Raw genomic sequence first — 20,071 nt, 5'->3', positions numbered from 1 at the left:
TTCTTCAAGCTTCAAGAGCAGGTTAGGCTCCAAGAGGCAGCCATCAAGTGTGATCTTTTCAAGGTCTGATCACTTGGTTGAGGGCTAGAACTGTAGGTATTGCTTGAACCTGTCCCCATGGTCATTTTGCTAGTGGGTTTCTAAAGGAGGAGAGCTTCTGGGAGGCAGAATATACTCTGGGTGTCTGAGTGCCTGGGTTTAAATTTGGCTGTGCAATCTACTAGCTGTATGGTCCTGGGTAAGTTATATAACTTCCCCAAGCCTGTTTCTTCATCTGCAAAATGGGAAAAGAACAGCACCCACCTCGTAGGGGTTTTCATGAGGCTCAATCAGGACATTCTCTTGGGCAGCACTGGGCCGGGGCCCAGCACACAGTCAGCTTGCAGTACATATGAGCTACTATTGCAATTCCTCAGCATCACTTTTACTTGTAGGGATTTGCTTACTGTCTAGATTGCAGACTAGTGTAGCCCTTGGGAGCTTCCCTGCAAAGGGGAGAAGGCAGCTTAAAATAACCCCAAGAATGCAAAGCTCTTTCAAAAGTTAATTTTTTTTAAAAAATAAAGATTCCCGACAAACCTAAGGGAGCATTGTTATTACCGGTTTTATTGTTCTGAACAGCCTTGAAAAACTCCCAGCTTTGAAGCTACAAAGGGTAGCAATTAGCCTTTCGTGGAAGTCATCACAGCAGCGAAGCCCTGCCCCTGGGGCACAGGGCTTCACTTCCTTCCCCATTTTGTGGTCCCCGTGTCTGCCTGCGTCTCTGACCAGGGCCCAGGCAGGAGTGGTGGGAGGGCGGCGTGGTCTCTGCCTCACTTGCTGCTGCAGGAAACGCTGCTGACTCCCAGAAAGAGAAGGCGGATGGGGTGACTCAAAGTGAACCATCTCCTCCCCCCACCGACGCCACCCACTTTGTGCACTGCACCCTGACAAGCCCCTCTTTCGAGGGGGAGGCTGAATCACGGCTCAGGGCCCTGGGATGCTCCTAGGCCCCTTTCCCGGCACTCGCCGTGAGACCCGACGGCAGGATGCCTTATGGATTGGAGCTAATTCCCTTCTAAGCAGGAGCCTGCCCCAGGGTGGCACTTTGTCAGAAACGATCTCTGGGCAGGCTGCTAGCAGGCTGCTTGCTGGCTGCTAAGTCTCCCTCCTGCTCCACGCGGGGCAAGGCTTGTCCAAATATTTGGCTTGATCCTGCCTTCTGATTCATCATGTGCAGGAACCTCTGTAATTTCATCTACTGCGTGACTCAGACCAGAGCTAAGCACAAGTGCCGAGCACCGGAGGCCGGAGCCTGCTCGGAGGCCAGGCCTGCAGCCAGCGCCCGCTGCTGCCGGCCAGCCTCCCGGCCTCGGGGAGGGATGCGGGCGCTCTGCAGACTGACGAGCCTTAGATTAAATCTCCTTTGTCTGAGATGATTAATGGAGCCCCAAACACACCTCAGCACAAGGCTGCGAGGTGCACTTTGTACCTTTTCCAAGATTTTTTTAATGCTAAATCCATTTGCATCTCATAAATTATATTGGCTCCAAAATGAAATGTTCCTGACAGCAGCAGGCAGGGTGTGGATTCCACTAAAACATTTTTCCCTCTCATCCCCTCTCTTGCTCGGAGACCCTGGGAGAAATCCTGCTCATCTTCCAGAGGAGGAGGGGAGGCAGCAGAATGACCTAGATTCCATATCTGCAAGACAAGTAGAGCAGGCTCACCTGTCTTCAAAAGGCTGCCGTTTGCAGGGTCCTGGGGTTTCGGAAGAAGCCAGCAGGAGGAGGCGCTCTCCTGTTCCTGCTTGGACTGTCCCCACTTCTAGGTGACATGGTCATTTTCTGCTTTAGCAGGTTTGTCTGCTTAGGAAAGACCACAAATTGGGCTGGTGGGGTCCCTGAGTCTCTGTCGCCTTCCCTGGTGCCCCTGGGTGATGCTACCTGGGTAGGGGAGTGGGGGAGGGGTGTGATGACAGCAGAGGTAAGATATCCCCTGTGGAGGTGTGTGGGGCTAGAGAAGGGGGCCTCTAAATACAGGGGAGGAGTGGGGATACCAGGGTCTCCAGTAGTCAGAGACAATGGAATTTAAACCCTTTTCCGCTATTTTCTAGCTTTGTGGCTTTGGACAAGTTACTTGCCCTCTCTGAGCCTCTGTTTGTTCATCCATTCATTCATTCAATGCCTATTTTCTGAGCTCTCCCTCCCTCAGGTCTAGCCTGCCGCCCTGGCCCTTACATTCTAGACATTACACAAATAAACACAACCGCGTGTCAGGAGGTGGTAAATACTGAGCAGAAGATAAAGTGAGGTGTGGGCTAGAGAGCCAGAGGGTGATCAGTGAGTCTTCAGGCTTTGCTGTGTTGAGCCAAGGCTGGGAAGATGAGGCGGTACAGGCCAGGGAGGCTCAGAAGGTCCAGGCAGTGAGGCAGGAGGGACCAGAGACAGCAACCAGGAAGTGGGAGAAGACAAGTCCCACGCACAGTGGGGGCTCTGTGAGTGTCGCTGCCGTTGTTGTGGCTTGACCACTGGCAGTGAGCATGACAGTATGCTTAGGGGTGAAGATGCTGAGGGGAAAGAAAAAGAAGAGCTGGGAGGAAGATGGCTACAAAGCCAGGGCAAATGGCACACTGCCACACTGCAATGGGCAGCCCGTCACTTCCCGCCACTCCACGCTCCCTGCATGCTGGCCTGCAAAACACAGCAGGCTCCCTTCACACCCAAAGGTCAGCGGGCTAGGGTTTCATGAGCAGGCGGTCGGGCCTGGGGCCCGCACAGGGAGCGCTCTGCCCACAGTCAGGCCTCCAAGTTCCTGTTCAGGACCAGCTGCTGGAGGCCCAGTTGGCCTCAGCTGCTGCAGGGCAGGGGTGGGGTGGGTGAGGGAGGAGAGAAGCAGACCCCAGGGCAGCTGTCCTCGTCATAAGAACCTGAGCCACGCTCGGTCAGGGGCACTTCAGGCTCTGCGGGGAGGGGACACAGTGCATAGATCTGTATATGTAAATGTATGAGTGCATATACATACATATATATGAGTTATTTTGTTTATGTGTTCTTTGTTTTATTTCATTTAATTTCCCAAGATTCTGAGCAGTGGCTGTTGTCTATCCCCATTTTATAAAAAAAAAAGACCCTCAGGGAGGTCCAGTAAAGAGATGGCAGGACAAACGTTCAAACCCTGTGTTCTGCGTGCCTTCAGCTCATGGCCACAAAACAAGGGGACATGGCTCTGCGTTCGTGGGGGCTCTCTTCTCATCATAGATTTCCTCATGGTCCACTGAGAGAAATAGAAGGAAGTTTTTTGTGTCTCCTGTTTCTAAGGTTGAGGGAGAGTCAACAGAAGGGCATGGAGTTTAAACAAAGCCTCTCTGGCCTCACTTCCCCCGTCAGCAATGCCAGCACAGTGGCCCTGACCACCGGTTGTCCCTGCGCCCCAGCTCCTGCGGGAACTCTGCAGATGGTGGGTGGGCTCCCTCAGAAGCCCATACTCAGCGCTTTCTGCCGCCTTCCTCTTCCCCTTTCCCTTCCAGACACTGTTTGCGTCTGTGCCGGCCTCCTCCGAGGGCTGGCACTGCTCACCGTGCTCATCTTGGCATCCATGGGGCCAGGCACAGTGAGCTGCCATGGGTGGGGGGTGGGGGGCTTGCTCTTGTTTTCCGCCTTTATTTCCATAAAGGAGATGAGAATGTGCCGCAAACTGGGCCGGGGCACGGCCCAGACGACCTGTCAGCAGAGTGGAGCCTCAGCGGAGAAACACAGTCCTCAGGCTGTCTGCAGCCACAGCCCAGGGGGCCAGAGGCAGCCGTGCAGAAGACCGCCAAGTGACAGGACAGAAAAGCCGCCGTGGCCTCAGCGGCTGCAGCAGGTTGCCTGCTTCAGAGCAAGTCCTCTAAGTGGGAACAGGCCGTCAGAGCACAGCCACGGAGGGGGCTGCCTTTCTGATGGGGGTGCAGGAGCTTCACAGAAACAAATGAAAGCAGCTCTTACACCTTGAGGAAGTTTAAAGACACCCAGAGAATGAAATCTTAGATTTCTCCTTCCTGAAAGGCTGAGGCTGGGCATAATTCTCTGCCTTTGTTCCCCTCCTTTGTCTTGGGTAAATGTTCCTGGCCATTCTGTACCTGTGGTTTTATTGTCATCCGTTTTGGAAATGGGCAGGGTATAAATCAGTCGATGAAATGTAAAAATGTAGCTCTTTGGTCTGGCATCGAAGTAGACAAAGAAGAAACAGGCACTTAATAAATGCCTTTGGAGGCTTGTGATTTGCGTGGGGCTTCCAATAAAAGGCAAAGTCTTTGCTTTGAGGTTACACACGCTGAACCCAGGGTGCTCCTTGGGCCTCTGGTCACAGCACAAGCAGTGCTGGTGCCTCGATCCACAACCCTGGCCCTCGCAGCTCGGCCATCTCTGGGACCCAGCAGGAAAGAGGGAAGGCTCCTTCCTGCAGCCAGCAGCAGACATGCCCCCTTGATGGCTTCTTTGGAAACCAGGGCAGGAGGCGGTGAGGCAGAACAACCCAGCCCCTCCCCGCACCCTCCTTCCTCCACCCCGTTTTGCTACCACTGGCTTCCCCAGGTCTTCCCTTGGGACACAGCAGAGGTCTGAGAGTACTGGGTGGTGAGGGCTCTCCGGAGGGCCCCCACCCTGTGAAGCCAGGGGAAGGCTGACTTGCTTGTCCCTGTGCTGGGCACGTGCTGTTAGAAGAGATTGGGTGTTAGGGAGCCAGTGACTGCAGAAGGGAAGTGAGATGTGTCTCTGTCGCAGTGGAGAGCCTGGCAGGGCCAGCACCAGAGACAATGGGTTCCTTGGGTCAGGAGAAAGATCCAAGGGAGATCTGTGGAATACTGGACAAGGGATAAAACAAAACGCTTTAAATACTTGAGCTAAGTTGTGCAGGGAAAAAAGTGTTATGACAAGGCACCCACCTGCAAGCGCTGCTCTTTATTTGGGAGGGCAGCCATGATGAAACCTTCAAGGGAAGTCAAGGTCAACGTGCAGTCCTGAGTCATTAGCCACACATAGATTAGTAGGTTAATACAGAACAGTCTCGACAGATGAATTACACCCAGAAGCTGTGTCTGAGTCCTTGGGGTTGACATTGAAAGGTTCAGTTATCATAGGGAGAGTGATGCCTGCTTCATTTTGATAGGGCTTAATTATTGTGATAAATGTCCTTGGAGTGTAACTCTTTCACTTCCTCTAGTGTCAGAATGATGCTAGTCCCTTCTCTCTCCAGCCCCCCTGGGATCCTTGGGGAGTAAAAGTCTAGTGTTTCAAAAGGATCCAGCCTCCTCACCTGGGATTGTCAAGACACTTTTGGTCTAAAATGACAGAAGCCCACTTCAAACAAGCCTATGAAATTTATTGGGAGGAAATTGGGCACTGCCTGGGAATCCAAGAAGAAATTGAATAATTGGGCCTGAGGAGAAGAGGAGACCAGGTCTAGAAAGTGATGAGAATGCAGGAAGCTACTTCCTGTCTGTCTCTCTCCAGGCCACATGGCTTCTTGCCTGTGCTTCTCTCCACTAATACATCTTCCTTGTTGCTCTCTGCATGTGGTGGGTGGAAGATGGTTGTTGCACAGCTCTTGATTTAATATTCTCTCTCTTTATAAGACCAGCCAGACTCACTCAAGCACTAACTGATCCAGCCTGGTTTAGGTGTCCACCCCTGCTCCAGTCATCTGGAGTGAGGGGGACAGTGTTGTGTGTGTAGATGTGCCTGCCGGGAGCCCTCTCCTACAGTGACTCTTACAGAGTCACTGTGAGCAGGTCAGATACTCTCAAAGGAGATGTGTCTTGCTCCTGAGACCAAAATGGCACTCCCAGGCTTTCTGGATGCCAGCAACAGCTTGATGGGATCCTGGGAGTCAGGAGGCCTGGCTCTCCCACCCACACACTCTCAGTCTCTCTCCTCTTCTCTTTACCACAACTTGCTTTAGTAAAGCATCTGGAAGTACTTTTTTCAGCCTTATCATTTTCACATACAGTGCAAAGCCTGGTTCTCCCACGTGTGCTTTAGACATCCATGCCTGGGCTACGTGGATTTGGAGCACTGAGGTCGCCTTCTCTCTTCTTGAATCCTCCCTTCAATGGGGGTCCATGTGGGGGTGGAAAGCACACAATTTGATGTCAGACACACCTGAATTTTTGCCCACACTCTGTCACTTACTAATGGCTGACCTTTCTAAATCTTGGTCTTCTTGTCTGTAAAATGGGATAGTAGGTGACCTATATCCCTTGGGGTTGTTGTGAGAACTTGAGCCCATATATGTCAGACCCTTAGTTCACTTTTAGCTCAGTTCCTGGAGTGTAAGAAAGTGCTCAACACAACTCAGCCCCCTTAGATCCCCTCCCTATCGCCGAAGGGCAACAGCATTCCTGCTCCTTCCCCACTAGGTCAACTTTTAGCCCAAGTACTAATGGCAATTGGTGCCTTCCACAAGTAGTCCTAGGTGTTACCGCTCAGGTGTGCTGGGGTACTTGGGAGAATTGGGTGTCATAAACATTTAAACAGGCCCATTCATTCATAGTCAAGCAGGACATCTTGACCCAGTGCCTCAAAGAGTGGAATGGATACAACATTCCCTTGAAACCACCATCAGAGACAGATTCTGGGAGGTTGGGCCATGGAAACTCTTTAATTTTTGAGTTATGTGTGTTGAGTGAATGAGTCAGCCCTAATAGATGAGTCAAACCTAGCAGAAATCAGACCACATAGAGAGAAGGAAGAAAGAAGCCCACAAGACCCGGGAGAATTTAGATCTAAAGAATCTTCTCAGAGTGGTTAGAGCTAAGAGCCAAGGGGATTCCATCCTGTCTCCAACATGGCCACAGCCCACCCATTACCAAGGCTGCAGAGGGAGGGAAGGTCATAGGCGTGAAGGGAAGACTGGAGAGGCAGACTCAGGGCTCGGCAGGGAGGGTGGGGAGGGGAGTGGATGGTGAATTCCACCAGCTCTATTTATATTTGTCTGCCCCTCTCAAAAGTCTGACTCAGGACACAAGGTAAAGATGGGGGAATCTTGGTTGTGGGCAGGGCCTCTTGGCTGAGAACCCTCCAAGACGTCAGCAGAGGAAATCATGGCTCTGTGACCAGAGAGAGGGACATGGCTACTGGGTAACCAAAAGTCAACAAAGGTGCCCAACATCAAGTCCTGTTCATTCTGCCTACAAAATATTTTTCAATATGTTTCTCAAAACCATTCTTGCCTTTCTGACTCCCTGGTCTCTACCTTATCACATGGTGCCTCAGTTGCTGCAACAGTGGCCTTCCACCTTTCCTCCACCTCTTCCCCTTCTCCCCAACCCAGCAGCCAGAACTCACTTCCAGAAACACACACTGACTTTTTGACTCTCTTGTGCACACACCTCTCATGGCTCCCAACTGCCCGCAGAACAAGAGAACGTCAACATGGGACCCCAAGCTTGCCGCCTGGCTTCGTGCCTCCACTTCTAGTTTCAGCCATAAGTTACCCTCCGCCCCTATGCCTTGGTCCATGTTGATCCTTTTACTTGGAAAACCACCTGTTCCTGCTCTGCCCAGCTCATTCTTACTTTCCTTTTTCAGGCCTCCAGTTAAACCTGGCCTCTTCTTTGAGGCTCCCCCAGGCCTCCAGCAGCAGTGATTTCGGGATCTCATTGCCCCCTGGTTACTTGACCACAGTGGGTCTCCTGCCTGGACGGTAAAATCCTGGAGAGCAGGGACTTTGGCTGCCCAGCGCCGAGCCTGGTGCGGTGGCTGGGTGGCCCCTGAAATCCAGGCTCTCTGGCCCCAAATGCCCTTCTGCTGAGTTGCTGTTGCTTCCTGCACCAGGAGGCAGGGAAAACCCCAGGCGGCGCCATTTCCTGTCCTCCACATCCGCGAGGATCTTCTTTGTCCCAAGTTCTTCCTCTCAGAGGGTTCTTTATCTGAGGACAGTCCAGTGCACAGCAGCAGGCCTGGAGGAGCCGTGCAGCCTATTTCCTGCCTTGGCCTCTCTGGATTTGAGTCAGAAGGTCTGAGTTTAGAGCCAAGCTCTGAACCCCTCCCTAGCTGGGTGACCTCGGCCTTTGCTTTCACCTCTGCTAAGCCTCAGTTTCTTCATATACAAAATGAAATGTTTTCTTGTTTGTTTGTTTAGCACAAGTTTGTTGTTAAAAGTAAAAGTGTGTCTCCTAACCAATTCCTTTCCCCACAAGGAATTACTGTTAACACTTCACAGTGGGCCTACCCAGCCTTTTCGTATGTATTTACACACAGACTTAAATTTTATCATGTTTTGTAGAAAAAGAATCACGTATACATACTCTTCTACACCTTGCTGTTTTTACCCATCCGGTTTGATGCCTCTTCGTATAGATCTCTCATAGACTTTGTAGCAGCTGCTTATCTTGCAGCGATGGAAGATCCATAGTTCATTTAACTAGGCTCCTAACAACAGACATTTAAACTGTTTTCCTTAAAAAAATTTTGTCATTAAAATTTTTGTTTTGTGATAATTGTAGATTCACATGCAATTGTAGAAATAATACAGAGAAATATCATGTGCCCTTTTCCAGTTTCCCCCAAAAGTACAACTACAGTGCAATATCACCACCAGGACACTGACGGTGCTACAGTCAAGGTGCAGAACATTTCCATCACGAGGGTCCCTCCTGCTGCCCTTTCTCAGGCACACTTACTTCCCTCCCATCGTCACCCCCACTCTCTGCCTGCTGGTCCTTTACCTCTGGCCATCACTGATCTATTTTCTACTTCTATGGTTTTGTCCTTTCAAGAATGTTGTATAAATGGAAGCATACAGAATGGAACCTTTGGGATTGTTTTTTTTCTGCTTAGCCTAATTCCCTGAAGCTTCATGCAGCTTGTCGGGTGTATCAGTAGTTTGCTCCTTTTTATTCCTGAGTACTGTTCCGTGAGATGGATCTCCCACAGTTTGCTAAATCATTCACCACTGAAGGATACCTGGGTTGTTTATGGTTTACCAACAAAGCTGCTATAAACATTTGAGCACAGGTTTTTGTGGGAATATAAATTCAATTTCTCTAGGATAAATGCCTGAGAGTGCAAATGAGGGTTGTATGGCAGTTGCATGTTTGGTTTGATAAGAAACTGCCAAACTGATTTCCAGAGTGGCTATATCATTTTCCATCCCCACTAGCAATGAATGAACAATCCATTCTCTCTATTAACATTTAGCGGTGGCCCTATTTTTTCATTCTAGTCATTCTAACAGGTATGCGGTGAGATCTCATTGTGGTTTTAATTTGCATTTCCCTAATGCCTAATGATGTCGAACATCTTCGGTGAAATGTCTCTTCGTGGCATTTTCTAATTGGCTTTTGTTTGTTTTACTGTTATGTTTCGAGAGTTCTTCATATATTTTTCTAGATTCCAATTCTTGGTCAGATATGTGGTTTGCAAATATTTTCTCCCAGTCTGTGTCTTGTCTTTTCATCCTCCTAACAGGGTCTTTTACAGAGAAAAGTTTTAAATTTTGATGAAGCCCAATTTATTAGTTTTAGTTTTAATTATTTATTATTACTATAGTTTGTGCTTTGGTGTCAAGTTTAGGAGCTCTTGGCTTAACCCTAAATCCTGAAGATTTCTTGTTATGTTTTTTTCTAAAAGCTTTATAGTTGAAACCCATGATCCATTTTGAATTAAGTGTGAAGTTTAGGTCCAGGTTCTCTTTTTCCCTGTAGATGTCCGATTGCTCCAGCACCATTTGTTGAAAATGCTAAACTTCATTGAAATGCTTTTTGCACCTTTGTCAAAAATCACTTGGGCAGGGCCAGCCCTGTGGCTGAGTGGTTAAATTTGCAAGTACTCCATTCGGCAGCCCAGGTTCGCAAGTTCGGATCCCAGGCATGGACCTACTCCGAGACTCATCAGCCATGCTCTTGAATTATCTCATATACAAAATAGAGGAAGATTAGCATAGATGTTAGCTCAGGGCTATGCTTCGTCAAGCAAAAAAAAGAAGAAGATTGACAACGGATGTTAGCTCAGGGCAAACCTTCCTCAGCAAAAAAGAAAAACGAAAAAAAGAAAATCACTCAGGCATTTTTGTGAGTCTATTTCTGGGTTCTCTATCCTGTTCTGTTGATCTATGTGTCTGTCCCTTTGCCAATACTACAACAATCTTTGTTACTCTTGTTGTCCAAAATTTACTCTTTACTCTTCTTTTCAAAGTTGTTTTAGCTGTTCTAGTTCATTTGCTTTTCCATATAAATGTTAGAATAATTTTGTTAATATCTCCAAAAAATCTTGCTGGGGTTTTGATAGGAATTGTGTTAAACCTGTGTATCAAATTGGGGAGAATTGACATCTTTACTCTGTTGAGTCTTCCAATCCATAAATCTGGTCTGTCCCTCTATTTTTTAGATCATTGATTTCTTTGATCAGAGTTTTGTAGTTTTCAGGATATCAATCCTTTTGTTTTGTTAAATTTGCACGTAAGTATTCCTTTTTTTTAAAGCAACTGTGATTGCTTTGTATTTTTAATTACTAGTGATCATTATTAGTATATAGAAATACAATTGATTTTTGTATGATTATCTTGGATCCTGCACCCTTGCTGAACTCACTTATTGGTTCTAGGAGGATTTTTGTAGATTCTTTGGGATTTTCTATATAGATTTTCTGTCATTTGTAAATAAGTGCATTTGTGTGTGTGTGCGCGATTATTAAGCTGTGTCCCTTTTATTTAATACCCTCAGATCAGGGATATTTTTATTTCTTCCTCTACGAATTATATGTCTTCTATTTCCTTTTCTTGCCTTATTGCAGTGGTTAGAACTTTCAGTGCTGTGTTGCATTAGAGTAGTGAGAGGAAAATCCTTGCTTTGTTCCCAGTCTTAGAGGGAAAGCATTCAGTCTTTCATGATTAAATATAATGTTAGCTGTACGTTTTCTGTAGATGCTTTTTATCAAGCTAAAGGAGTTCCCTCTATTCCTAGTTTGCTGAGATTTTTCTTTTTAGTTATGAATGGTGTCATATTTTGTCAAATTCCTTTTCAGAGTCCATTGATGTGATCATATGATTTTTCTTCTTTAGCCTGATGACATGGTGGATTGCATTGACTCATATTTAAATATTGAACCAGCCTTGCATATCTGGAATAAATCCCATTTGGTCATGGTGTTTAATTCTTTTCCTATATTGTTGAATTCTATTTGCTACAATTTCGTTAAGGATTTTTGCGTCTACATTCATGAGTGATGTTATTCTGTAGTTTTATTTTTGTATACTGTTTTTGTCTGGTTTTGTTAACAGGCTAATACTAGCTTCATAAAATGACTTGGGGCGTTCCCGCTTCTATTTTCTGGAAGAGATTGTGTAGACTTGGTGTTAATTCTTTAAAGGTTTGATAGATTTCTGTGGTGAAACTATCTGGGTCTGGAGATTCCTTCTTTGGGAACTTTAAAATTAGGAAGTTATTATTCTAAAATGTTATAGGGCTATTCAAATGATCTATTTTACGTTGGATGCATTGTGGTAATTTGTACTTTTTGAGAAATTGGTCCATTTCATCTAAGCTGTCAAATTTATGTCTTTGGAGTTGTTTATGGTATCTCATTATTAATTTTTTGATGACTGCAGTATTTGGAGTGATGTCCCCATTTTGTTTTTGAAATTGTTAATTTGTGTTTTGTCTCCCTTTCTCTTTGTCAGTCTTGCTAGAAATTTGTCAATTTTAATGATCTTTTCAAAGAATCAGCCTTCTGGGTTCATTGAATTTTCTTTTTTGTTTTCCTGTTTTCAATGCCATTGATTTACACTCTTAACTTAATTATTTCCTTTCTTCTGCTTGATTTGGTTTATTTTTGCTATTCTTTTTATTAGTTTTTGAGACAGAAGCTTAGATTGTTGATTTGATACTTTTATTTTTATCTAATATAACATTTAATACTGTAAATCTGTCTCAGCATTGCCTCAGCTGCAGCCCACAAATTTGGGCATGTTGTATTTCATTTTTATTTAGTTCAATATATTTTTAAAATTTTCCTTGAGACGCCTTCTTTGACCCTCTATTATTTAAAAGTGTGTGTTTAATTTCTAAGTATTTGGAAATTTTCCTTTTGTCTTTCTGTTATTGATTAATAGTTTGATCCCCTTGTTATCAGACTGCATACTCTGCGTAAGTTCAATTCTTTTAATTTTGTTGAGGTTTATTTTATGGCCCAGGATATAGTCTATCTCGGTAACATGTTTCATGGGCTATTGTAAAGAATGTCTATTCTGCTGTTTGGGGATTGAATACTTTATAAATATCAATGAGATCCTCTTGGTTAATGACATTGTTGAGTTCTTTTATGTGCTTGCTGAATTCTGCCCAATGGCTTCATCAATTGTTGAGAGAAGAGGGCTAAAGCTCTCATCTATAATTACGGATTTGTCTATTTCTCCACTCAGTTCTATCAGTTTTTACTTCACATTTTTGTAGCTGTATTTTTTCGTACCTTAACATTTAGGATTGTTATGTCTTCTTGCTGGACTGACACTTTTGTCGTTACGTAATGTACTTCTCTGTGTCTGGTAATTTCCTTTGCTCTGAAGTATACTTCATCTGCTATTAATATGGCCACTCCTGCTTTCTTTTTTAAAATACACTTTTAATTTTAGAATAGATTTAGAGTTACAGAAGAGTTGTAAAGAGAGTTTCCATATACCCCATGCCTAATTACCCATCTTACATTAGTATGGTACATTTGTCACAAGCAATGAACCAATATTGATACAGTATTATTAACTAAAGTCCATACTTTATTCAGATTTTCTTAGTTTTTACCTAATGTCCTTTTTCTGTCTGGGATTACATTCAGGCTACCACATTACATTTAGTCACAATGTCTTGGAATTCTCTTAGTGTAACAGTTTCTCAGACCTTCCTTGCTTTTGATGATCTTGATGGTTTTGAGTACTAGTAAGATATATTGTAGAATGTCCCTCAATTGGGATTTGTCTGTTGTTTTTCTCATAATTAGGGTGGAGTTATGGGTTTTGGGGAGGAAGACTACAGAGGTAAAGTGGCATTCTCATCACGTCATAGCAACAGTACATTCTATCAAGATGATTTATCATTGTGGAAATTAACCTTGATCACATGCCTGATATAGAGTTTGTCAGGTTTCTCCATTATAAAATTACTCTCTCCCACCTCACCCCTTTCCATACTGTCCTCTTTGGAGAGGAAGTCACTATGCATAGCCCACACCTGAGGAGTAGAGAGTTATGTTCCATCTCCTTGAGGGCAGAGTGTCTACATAAATTACTTGGAATTCTTCTGCATTCAGAGATTTGTCTATATTCTCTATTTATTTATGTATTCAATCATTTTTTATAGCAGTGTGGACTTCAGAATATTTATTTTATATTCTGGGTTACAGTACTACTTTCTTTTTTTGCTCAAAATGTTTCTGCTTTAGTCCTTGGGAACTCTTTCAGTTGGCTGCTGTGTCCCTTTGACATACTGCTATCATTGAGTTTTATTTTTTATTGGCTTGGTTTTCAGTTCTGCCTTGCTTTCTGGTACTGCAAGATGCTCAAGAATCACATAGTATATTTCCTGCTCTAGCTGTAGAATCAGCCATTTTTCCAGGGAACCCTGCTTCCTTTTATTGGAGAATGGTATTGGAGACCAAGATCTGGGCACTAGGTATGCTCCTGAGTTCTCATTACTTCTGGGCCCTCTCAGCTGAGGGAGCAGGAAAATCTGTGTGTGTATACTAAACTATGTATATATACATAGTTATAAATATTTCTATATGTATCTTTCTGTATCTACATTAAGCTAAACATGAGTTCATACTCATATCTCCAGCTCTAATCTATCAACCCATAAATCATTCTAGCCTTCTCCCTTTGCTTGTCTGTAACCTCCCATTCCAATAGTGAGAAACTTGGCTTCCAACATTCACCATTCATTTACTTTATTGTTTCATTCCAGTATACATGTATATTTATTTCAGAATTGTTAACCCATATACTTGTGGGAAACAACTTTATCAATGAGAGTACAGTGCTTGTTTACAACTCTTTTTTGCCTTTTGTCTCACAATTTTCATTCATTTCCGAACTTACTAAGGTTAGTACCTTTTCACCACTCCCTTCAGGAAGGTTGTCTCATACATTCGTATAAAGCAGGCTTCCAAACTGGCTGTACCATTTTGCATTCCCACCAGCAATGAAAGAGAGTTCCTGTTATTTAGAATGCTCGCAGCAATTGGTATTAGTTTTTACTCCTGCTTTCTTTTAATTAATGTTTGTACAATGTATCTTTTTCTATCCTTTTACTTTCAATCTACGTATATCATATGTTTGAAGTGAGTTTCTTGTAGATAGTGGATAGTTTGGCTATGTTATTAAATACACTCTGCCAATCTCTGTCTTTTAGTTAGTATATTTAGAACATTTACGTTTAATGTAATAATTGACCTATGAGGGCTTGTCTGCCATTTTATTTTTTGTTTTCTGTTTGTTCTTTCTGTTTTTCAATTCTCTGCTCTCTTTTTCCTACCTTCCTGTGGATATTTTGACATTTTTTAGAATCCCATTTTGATTTATCTATAGTACTTTTGAGTGTATCTCTTTGTGTAGTTTTTTTAGTGGTCGCTTTAGTTATTACATTATATCTACTTAACTTATCACAGTCTACTGATGTTGACATTTTACCAGTTCAGTTCGCTTAAAGTATAGAAATCTTACCTCCTTTACATCCTTTATCCTCCCCCATTTATAATATAATTGTCTCAAATATTTCCTCTAATACATGTAGAATCACATCAGACAGTGCTATAATTTTTGCTTCAGTTGTCAAACATAATTTAGAAAATTCAAGAGGAAAAGGAAAATGTAGTGTATCTGCCTATATTTTATATCTTTCCATCATTCTTTCTTTGTTCCTGATCTTCCAAGATTCCTTCTTTTATTATTTCCCTTCTGTTGAGAGAACTTCCTTTGGGCATTCTTTTAGGTCTCTGGTGACAAATTCTCTTAATTTTCTTTCATCTGAGAATGTCTTGAGTCCTCCTTAATTCCTGGAGGATATTTTCATTGCATATAGAATTCCAGGGTGAGACTTCTTTTCTTTCAGCACTTGGAAAATTAGTGACACTCCTTTTTGGCTCATCAGTTCTTTTAAAAAAATTTTTTTAATAAGAAATCCACTGACATTGTGGGTTGTTCACCAAATTTCGGAAGTTTTCAGCCATTTGTTTTATTCAAGTACTTTTTCAACCTGAACCTCTTTCTCCTCTCCTCCTGGAACTTTGATGACATCATTGGTAGATTTTTTTTTCTTTATAGTCTCACAGATCCCTGAAGCTCTGCTCATTTTTTTTCAATCTATGTTCCCTCAGTTGTTCAGATTGGTTAATTTCTATTTTCTACCTTCCGGTTCACTGACTCTTTCCTCCATCCCCTTCATTCTGAATTCTCCATTGAATTTTTCATTTCAGTCACTGTATTTTTCAGTTTTAAAATTCCCATTTGGCACTTCTTTATATGTTCTATTTCTTTGCTTAGATTTTCTATTTTTTATTTGTCTCAAGTGTCTTTGTAATTTCTCATTGATACATTTTTATGATTGTTGCTTTAAAATCCTAGTCGGATAATTCCAATATCTCTGTTATCTCATTGTTAGCATGTATTGTCTTTTTTCCTTCAAGTTGAGGTTTTCCTAGTTCTTGATATGATGAGTGATTTCCAGTTCAAACCTGGACATTTTGGGTATTATGTTGTGAGATTCTGGATCCTGTTTAGCCTTCTGTTTTTGCTGGCTTCTTCTGAGATTGCTCCAGCAGCAAAAGAGGGGACACTGCCTTGTTACTGCCAGGCGACGGTAGAAGTCTAGGTTCCCCACGTTGCCTCTATTAACACCTGAGGAGAGGGGACTCCATGTTATGCTGGTCCAGGGTGGGAATTCCAGCTCCCCACTAGGCCTCCGCTGGTACTACCCCAGTGGAAGGAGGAGGGTTGCCTCAGTATTGCCAGGTAGGGGTGGAAGTCTAGGTTCTCCCTATATTGTCCACTGACAATGGAGGGGGCTGGAAGCTAAGTTGATTTCCTTTTTAACAATTGCAGTCATAAACAAAGCTGTGCTGAATATTTGCGCTCAAGTGGAAGGCTCTGGAGCCTTGGATTTGCATATAAGAGAGGATGCTCACAGCACTTTGAGAGCAATGCTTTCAAACTGAGTATTCCATGGGGTGCTAGGGACTTCATGGGGGAACAGAGGGAGTTGCATGGGGCGTCAGGTAGGTGGAGCTCTGGGTTCTCCACCCTGATTCAGCTGGAGATGCTGCCCTCTCCTCTGTCTTATTTGCTCAGCTTCTGGGTAGGATTTCATTTGAAGAAGTAATTCCATGGCTAAAGGGTGGGGGGACCTTTGGAAACCACCGTGAACACATCTGAGTTTCCTTCCATTTATGAATTTCTGAGATGGTGTAAATCAAAAAATGTCCTAGCCGTGTTTTCCAGGCTGGAATGAACTTGAGTAGAACTGGCAATGAGAGCCTTTGAAAATAAAGAATTTGCCATTGAATTATTTAAAAATGTAAACCATCTCGGTACATTGAAAACAACATTTGATTTATAACAAAGCTAATTAACACATAATTCCTAGACACACATCAATTGTGTGAAGCAAGGTACACCTGTACCAAACTTCCCAGGCTCGTGAGTTTGGAGGAGAACATCTGTTCAGATGGGGCCTCGGAAAGCACTGATAGATCTGAATGAAGGGCCAGGTCAGGAGGTTGCCAGGGGAGGAGGATAGTTGCAAAAATGTTCTGAACTTTTTTAAAAAAAAGGTCTCTTGCGAACAGAAGTTTTTCCCTAACCACCTCTCCTGCTGACTTCCCATCCACCATTCCCACCCTGCATGTGGGTCTCACTTCTAGAGGCAGCTGCCTCATGTTCTGCTCATGACACCTTGGAAGCCCTGCTAATAAATGCATATCGGAAAAGCACTTTGCCCATGGGGCCAATTTCTTTTTCCGTCACCCATGGCTTCTCAACATGAAATTAAAGGCAGCAGCAAGTCGTCACAGCTGGTGGCAGCTCCCAAGGTTCAGCAGCTGCCAGGAGACCTGGTCTGTGCTCCTCCTCCCCTCTGTCACACCCATTTCTGGGATGGAGTGAAATGTAGGGCTTGGCTTTTTCACAAAAGTGAGACAGGCCTCACTCTGTTCGCACTTGGCTGTGCTGGTTAACTGAGGTCAAGTGAGCCACCCCGTCAGCATTGCCCAGCCCAGGCCACTGTGGGGTCTGGCCTCTCCAGACAGAGGCCTGCCAGAGGGTGAGCCTCCCAGCCAGAGCACAGCTCCCTGAACAGCCCTTCTCAGGAAGCCTCTGGAGCTGGCCCAGCCAGGGGGCTTCTCCAGGCCTTGCCCCAAGCGCATGGCTTAGAGAAGGATATTCCCAGCTTTCTGACCCAGCTCAGGACCAAGAGTGCCCCCGTGGGATGCCTGTGCCCTGTGACTGTATGTTCTTCTCTCTGCCTTGGAGGAGAAGGTAGAAGAGAGGCAGGCCTTCTCACGGTGCCCGTACAGCCTTGGCAAGAGTCACTGGTGACATTTCACAGTCACATGGTCAAACTCAAGTGTGCAGAAAAAAGGCAAGTAGAATTTGCTGAAGCTCTGGGTACAAGCAGTGAGAGAAATAGAGGAGTCAGGGATGTCATCATGGCTTTTGGCCTGAGCTAAGAAAGCATGGTGTTGCTGAGGTTTCAGGAGGAGTAGCTTTCGGGGGTGGAAATCAGGAGTGCTGGGCTGGGGAGGAGGCCGTTGGATTTACGAGCCCGGAGTTCAGGGGAGGGGGCAGGCTGGAGATGTAAGTGTGGGAGGCATCAGCTGGTTTGACATTCTTTCCCCAACTGCTTCATACCTGGCAAAGGTCCTGCTCCCCCCTGGTGAGTTAGATGCTGGGTCCCCTGGGTCCCCTGTTCACCTGCCCTCTCTCCCTGCAGAGAAGCAAGCTGGTGGGCAGTTTTTCCTCTGGGCTGGCAAGATCTCTCTGGGGTCAGGCTCCAAACAGAACACCCTCTGATAAGATCCCCCAGCCCACTCATGGCTGCCCACCCATGCCGGCCGTGTCATGGAAGGAATGTGGTGGCAGCTGGGCCCTAATCACAAGACAGAAACACTCAGGACACGTATGTCAGGTCGAGAAGTGCCTCATGAAAGGAAGAAGCAGGAACAGGCCACGGGGTATGGGGGTGGGGTGGGGGCGGGGGTGAGGGGTGGGCTGGGAGGAAACCAGCGCTGGTGACTCAGCCTACAGTTCTGTCGGACGGACGCAGTGTGTGTTGCCAGAGAAAACAAATTCCTCCAGCAGGTTTATCTCCTTGTGGAGGAGGGATAATCAGCAGCATGGAGTGGCAGAGGAGGGAGACCATGTGCTCCTGCTCCAGCCAAGTGGCCTGTGCCAGGTCAGCCGGGCACAGCAGACGGCGGTCCAGGAACACCTGGTCCCAGAACGGAGGCCTCTGGTGCCTCCACGTAGGGGAGAGCCCCCCACACCACACCAGACAGATCTGTCCCAGCCCGAGTTGTCCTGGGGTTGGTGGCCTCAGGGGAGGTGAAGCCCCTGCAGAAATGGCGAGAGGCAGAGGGAAGACAAGTTAAAGCAAACGTCGGCACAGAATTTCTGAGGCACCCTGTGAAAATCTCCTTGGTGACACTCTGAACTTTCAGGGGGAAGCCTGTCAGGCTTGACAGTACCTGGAGGCACGGCTCACGTTGCTGTGAATGGTGGCCCCTGGATTTGTGTGGTGCACAACCTGCCCAGCCATCCCTGGGGACCCTGGACGAAGGTCCCAATTCTTTATATATATGGCTGTAGTTATGTTAGAAGAGACAAGATCGCATCCTCAGAGGGTGCATGTGGGAGAACTCATCCTCGGAGAGCCACATGTAACACTTAGGAAAGTAGGACCAGGCGGGCCCAGCTCCATAGAATAAGTCACACCTTAACAACGGCCGGAGGGAGCTACCCTTAGCTTTCCCTCTGCCCCGTTTGCTCCTACTCCAGTGGTTCTCAGAGTGTAGGCCCCAGTCCAGCAGCAGCAGCAGCATCACCTAAAAACTTGGGAATAGAAATTTTTGAGCCCTCCCAAGACCTGCTGAATCAGATACCCTGGGAGTAGGGCCCAGCCCTCTGTGTTTGACAGCTCTCTAGGGAATTCTGATGCCCACTAGTTTGAGGGCGACCCAGACAGCATGGGGATGGGTGGCTCACAGCCTCAGAATCACCTGGGTAATTTTAAAAAATGCTGATGCTTGGGCCCACCCCAGAGATTCAGAGTTCATTGGTCTGAAGTTCAGCCTGGGCATAGGGATTTTCAACCGCTTCCCAGGTGAAAACCTCTGACTTCTGAAGGGCTCGGCTCAGGGTCACCACCTGGAACTGGAGCGTCAGTCCGTAGGTGGAAGTTGCAGCTCACTTCTCACAGTCTGAGCCTCATACTTGGGAGGCAGCTCAGCTCGGAGAGAGGTCCTTGGGCTCTGGGGGGCATCAGAATTATGCCAGGGCTGTGGGGGAATCTTGATGGTGCAGATTCCCCGGGCACTTTCCCCAGAGATCCCAGTTCAGTAGGTCTGGAGTAGGACCTGGGAATGTGCCTGGTGAGTAGCATTCCTCGCAATTTGGATATGAGGGTCAGGGAACCCTGCTTTGAGAACCACAGGTCAAGAACACCCGATTCTAGTTCCATCTCCACCATTCACCAGCCACATGTCCCCAGCAAGTCACGTCATCTATTGCCTCATCTATGACTTGGAAGAAACAGCAGCTGCCCTGGTCACCTTGGGGCTGTCCTAAGACCGCATAGAGATGGTCAGGACTGACCGTTGTGGATGAGGACAGAGGTAAGGAGCTGCTGGACTGTTGCCCTGTCTGCCTGACAGTTGAGCTCACGGGGAAGTCCTTACATAGAGTGTTTAGCAGCGGTGGACAGAGCCGTGGCTACAGGAGGAACCAGAGGGGGTGGGTGCTGCTCACATCACTGGCAGCCTTGGCGAGGGACAGTGGGTCAGAACCAGGCTTTGGGGTATGTGGTTGGGGAAGGGGCAGGTCCCAAGGTCCTGGGAGCCAGATCTGAGACAGA

At 45.9% G+C, this 20,071-nt stretch overlaps 1 protein-coding gene across 2 annotated transcripts in view; it reads left to right on the top strand.

Moving 5' to 3' along the window:
- Nucleotides 1–2,512: 2,512 nt before the first annotated feature.
- LOC139041781 (uncharacterized) overlaps nucleotides 2,513–20,071 on the top strand; it is a 30,201-nt gene continuing 12,642 nt past the window's right edge. Inside the window, exon 1 of one of the 2 annotated variants that reach the window (XM_070496315.1) lies at nucleotides 2,513–2,707. In XM_070496315.1, coding sequence (XP_070352416.1) covers nucleotides 2,522–2,707 — 186 coding nt within the window. In that variant the 5' untranslated portion in view covers nucleotides 2,513–2,521. Of the gene's footprint in view, nucleotides 2,708–18,279; nucleotides 19,833–20,071 lie in introns of those variants that run through there. The other variant, XR_011497670.1, reaches the window with a different exon arrangement.

The sequence above is a fragment of the Equus asinus genome, chromosome 2 (assembly GCF_041296235.1).
Source record: "Equus asinus isolate D_3611 breed Donkey chromosome 2, EquAss-T2T_v2, whole genome shotgun sequence".
Classification (NCBI taxonomy): Eukaryota; Metazoa; Chordata; class Mammalia; order Perissodactyla; family Equidae; genus Equus; species Equus asinus.
This window is presented reverse-complemented; position numbering and strand designations above follow the sequence as displayed.